This window comes from Nansenia antarctica, assembly GCF_963989245.1.
Source record: "Nansenia antarctica genome assembly, chromosome: 1".
NCBI classification, from domain to species: Eukaryota; Metazoa; Chordata; class Actinopteri; order Argentiniformes; family Microstomatidae; genus Nansenia; species Nansenia antarctica.
This window is the reverse complement of record NC_137674.1, coordinates 66,455,841-66,460,270: the sequence shown is the minus strand read 5'-3', so window position 1 is coordinate 66,460,270 and position 4,430 is coordinate 66,455,841. Positions and strand designations below refer to the sequence as shown.

General features: G+C 42.0%; 1 protein-coding gene across 1 annotated transcript; it reads left to right on the top strand.

Annotated features, from left to right (window-relative positions):
* Positions 1–1,736: 1,736 nt before the first annotated feature.
* On the top strand, positions 1,737–4,162 carry LOC308170023 (protein c-Fos-like; the record flags this gene model as incomplete). The annotated part of the gene is made up of 4 exons (XM_080544754.1): positions 1,737–1,871; positions 2,610–2,837; positions 3,169–3,276; positions 3,494–4,162. 4 exons carry the CDS (start codon positions 1,737–1,739, stop codon positions 4,160–4,162), a joined length of 1,140 nt encoding a protein of 379 aa, XP_080400880.1.
* Positions 4,163–4,430: the final 268 nt, after the last annotated feature.

Genomic DNA, 4,430 nt, shown 5'->3' with positions numbered 1-4,430 from the left:
TAAGTGTCTGCTTCCATTCAACACTGGCCAAAAAATGTTTTCCATTTCCCACAGAGGTCTTCGGCACACACTTTAGGGCTGTCAGTCAGGCCATTGTCTATAGACCTAAACACTTTGCTTTGAACACTGATGTCGTCTGATCTAAATATAGTCATTCAGCGCATTTCCCACATTCACGCTTAAGTTACTATGAAAACCTTTTCTTTGAGCTGAAGTGAGGGGGTCCATAATTGTGTCTCAAATAATTAACATTTGCTCCCCTCACCGGCGACAGACTGAACAACCACCCAATGATGTCCGGTAAATAACCGAGGGGCGTCACTGCTGGGAAGTCCGCGGACCCTCTTTCAGGCAGGCCACAGAAACTCTTTGGGGAGGCCTCTCTTTCACGTCCCCTCGCTTGAAAGCACTCGTGAGGTCATCTGTGCTAAATATAGCCCCCTCTAATAAGAGCAGACCATGGAAGATCATTGATGCAAGAGAAATATAATGTCCCAAAATTGCACAAATACAATTCACATTTACGGCATTTAGCAGACGCCTTTGCAACTTACAACAACAACAAAAAAAACTTGAATCAAATGAAAACTAGTACTCGGTAGAGATAAAACAACAGTAACATATAAAAACATAGGATATGAGACCTGACAAAATAAAGTGTATTCTAAATAATAATAATATAATAACCTTTATTTCTATAGCACTTTTCCTGCAAACGTTGCAGCTTAAAGTGCTTTAAACACCCACTCAATTGCAACTATTGTTAAAAACAGTGACGCAAATGACCCTATCCACTTGAATGAATGATAGATATTCATACAAGGCGTATTTAAGTTCCACTACATTCTCTACGCTTCTGTGCTGCAACGTGCGCCCGTGTGAACCGGATATGCCATATATGGTCGTAATGGCCTTCTTTGTGATTGGCTGTCTTACTACAGAGACAAAAGCTGTTGCTGGAGCGATCTTTTAGGTTGTAGGCCTCTGCAATCATTATCACCACATCCAGACTGGTATATTAGACAAGTATATCATCTCACGTGGGTCTCTTAAGCGTGCTTTTAAAGAAAGGCCCAATTATGTATCTCGACATGACATGACATGACATGGAGCAAAACTTGCAGGCTTGGATAATTTCAGTAGGCTATTACAATACTTGAAGACCTGGTTAAAGTGATCGGATATTGGCATTTTAAATAGTGAATACATTGATATCTAAACATGGTCTGCATATATTATGAAACTATATTTGAACAAAGGGATGTAGGCATGTGCGTAATGCAAAAGCTACATATGACGTGACGTCATGATTCATTCATATGGCGGTGGTTAGCCTACATATAATGTCTTCAAGGGGTGTTCCATTTTTAAACATCGAATATTTGGTCATATTTTGATAAAGCCATTCATTTGGATTTCTGCGACAGCTTTTACCTGTCAGTTACAATGTATTGGGGGATATTGCCGTTCAATTGATCAAATTATCTTATTTACTTCTTCCTTAAGCCTCCTATCCTCCTTGTGAATGGTACAGTCTCGCCACACAGATTTCATTCATAAAATTCTAGCTCACTATAAAAGGAGGAGCTCTCCACTACCTCAACAGTTTTCATTTATGTCAACCTGGTAAATGTGATGTACAAAGCCTGTAGTGTTAGCACAGTGCATAGTTTGATTAAACAAGAGGAAGATTGTTTTTTTTAAACATTTATTATTGCATTTTCCTTTTTGAAAATATGTATCCAGACTTGAGCCCTGATTACGACTCATCGTCCAGCTGTAGTACGGCATCGTCTGCCGGGGACACCCCCGCGTGCAGCCAGCAATCGCCAAGCTCGCATTCCAGCGCATCATCAGTGGATAGCACACAGGTATGAATGGATAGTGTTGATACTCTTTGAGAAATTGCTCTAGAAAATACAATACTACTCTGTGTCAACGTTCATTTAATTTGTGGCATTAATTGGAGCAGTAATATAAACACTGTTTGCACATATTTTGACCTTTGCATGGCCATATTAATTCACAGACAGTGAATTTCCTCCTGCATGTGTGCATGTCCCCATTGAAAGCAAATTCTGACCCCCGTCTTTGTAAATTTGACCAAAACTGTGCATTGTTAGAGCATTGGGTGAAGAGAATGTGAAGAGAATCTATGCACATATGAAAAAAATACTTGATGAGTTCATGCCACTGGACAACATATATCTTCATGCTGGTGATAGATAGATCTTTACTGGACATTATGGTGATAATGACAATGATTTATGATGATGATGATGATGATGATGATGATGATGATAATGACGACTGTTGTGATTGTGATGACTATAAGCTTATTGATTGACAAACGTTTTGTAAAGTCTGCGTCAGTGTCGACGTCAGAAACAATTCTTAAACCCTTATCGATTTGGAGATTATAGATTACAGAATATAGCCTATCTGTTTTGACATAGCGACATGTTATCTGCCACCCTTCACATTCTGAATGACATGATTGATACATTTCACGTTCTTTGGTAAAGGTCAACCATCAATGTCATTCATTTAGATTGAATGGATTAGATTTTTAGTAAATTGCATGCGACTTTCTTTTCTTTTTTGTGCAGGATCTCTGTGCAAAGACAGATGCGCCAAGCTCTCTCTTTGTTCCGACTGTGACTGCAATCTCAACCTCCCCGGAATTGCAGTGGATGGTCCAGCCGACAGTCATCACATCTGTCTCCCCCTCCCCCGGCCGCGCAAAACCCAGCAAAGCGCAAGGCGCAGTCCAGTCGTCTTCCAAAGCGGGCGGGAGCAAGGGACAATCCACCAACAGGAAAGGACAGAAAAAACAGGTATTTTTGTAACATATTTATTAAATGAATAATGTGAGCGCGCGCGTGCGTGCGTGCGTGCGTGCACGTGACTTGACTGTCTATATAGACTGTGCCAACAGTGCAGCATTTTACGCACTTTCGAGGCACATCGGTGTGGCGCCGACGAGCGCACTTTATAGGCCAAGGAATAGGCGCCTATATTCCTTGTATAAGCTAGTCACAGAGAGTCTGCAACCATTGCAGACACACTGCAGTAAAGGGATAATTTTCCACACTTTACTAAGTCTTTTGACGATGAGATTCTCCAGGATGTGCAATACGTTATTTTTTTCTTCTATGATTGATTTAGCCGTCCTCTGAAGAAGACGAGAGGAGGAAGATCAGGAGGGAAAGGAATAAAATTGCTGCAGCCAAGTGTCGCAATAGACGGAGGGAGTTAACCGACACCCTGCAAGATGTAAGTACCGCTTCTCATCTAATAAGACTTTGTTCTCATGAAGGTGCTGTTATCCAAACTGACTTAGATCTTAATTTACATTAAAATGACTTTACCATTCATGACTAAGGGATGAAAGCATAACAGGATATGAATAGGAACATCTCCGTATATGAAGACCTCTTACCCCATCACTGGTATTTCATACAACACTTAACCTTCCTATTTGTGGCCATAGGAAACTGACCAGCTTGAGGAAGACAAGGCAGCCCTGCAGATGGAGATTGCAGACCTCTTGAAAGAAAAAGAGCACCTGGAGCAAATCCTAGCCTCCCACAAACCAACCTGTAAACTAGAAGAGGACGCTGACATTGACAGCATGCTACAGGGCCCACCAGCTTCTCCCCAGTTCCTCTCCATCTTGGAGAATGGGAAGCTCCCAGAGGGCAATGCTGCGGTGGAGGGTCCCTCACTCCAGGATATGGATATCACACCGAGCATCTCCGCTACAGCCATTTTGGGAAACTCCAACATCCTGTTGTGCTCTAGTGCTGAGGAGGAGCCAATGGAGGACTTGAAAGGGGATGACCTAGACGACCTGGTCCCTAGCTTAGAGTTGGATGTGGCCCCTGAAACTGCCGCGTCCGTCCCTGACATTGACCTTGGTGGCCCCTTCTGCCTCTCAGATTGGGAGACTCTGTATAAGTCAATGGCAAATGAACTTGAACCCCTTAGCACCCCGATTGTGTCTTCCAGCCCCAACTGTAGCAGTTATCACTCTGTGTTTTCTTTCAGCTGTCCAGAGATCGACTGTATGGATGAGGGTGGTGAGAACCTCAAAGCAGGACTAGGTAGATCTGATTTACTAAAAGACAGTCTTAATTCGCCAACACTTTTGGCCTTGTGAAGCGGTTATGCAGTTGATTGTGGGACACATGAGGTTTATTACCAACAAGCTATTGTTGGTAATCAATAATCAATAATGTTTTATTGTGTTTGTTTTGATGTAGTGTTAACCTTGCAACCAAACATTAGGTAAAAATGAAATGTTTACTGTGACTGAATTGCTTCCAAACGAGTACTGTAAGGGAGCTGGCAGAGAGTTCTGTTCTATATCTTGAAAGAGATATCAAGTGTGTCCTTGTATCAAAGCATGCAAATATGTACAATGTGGT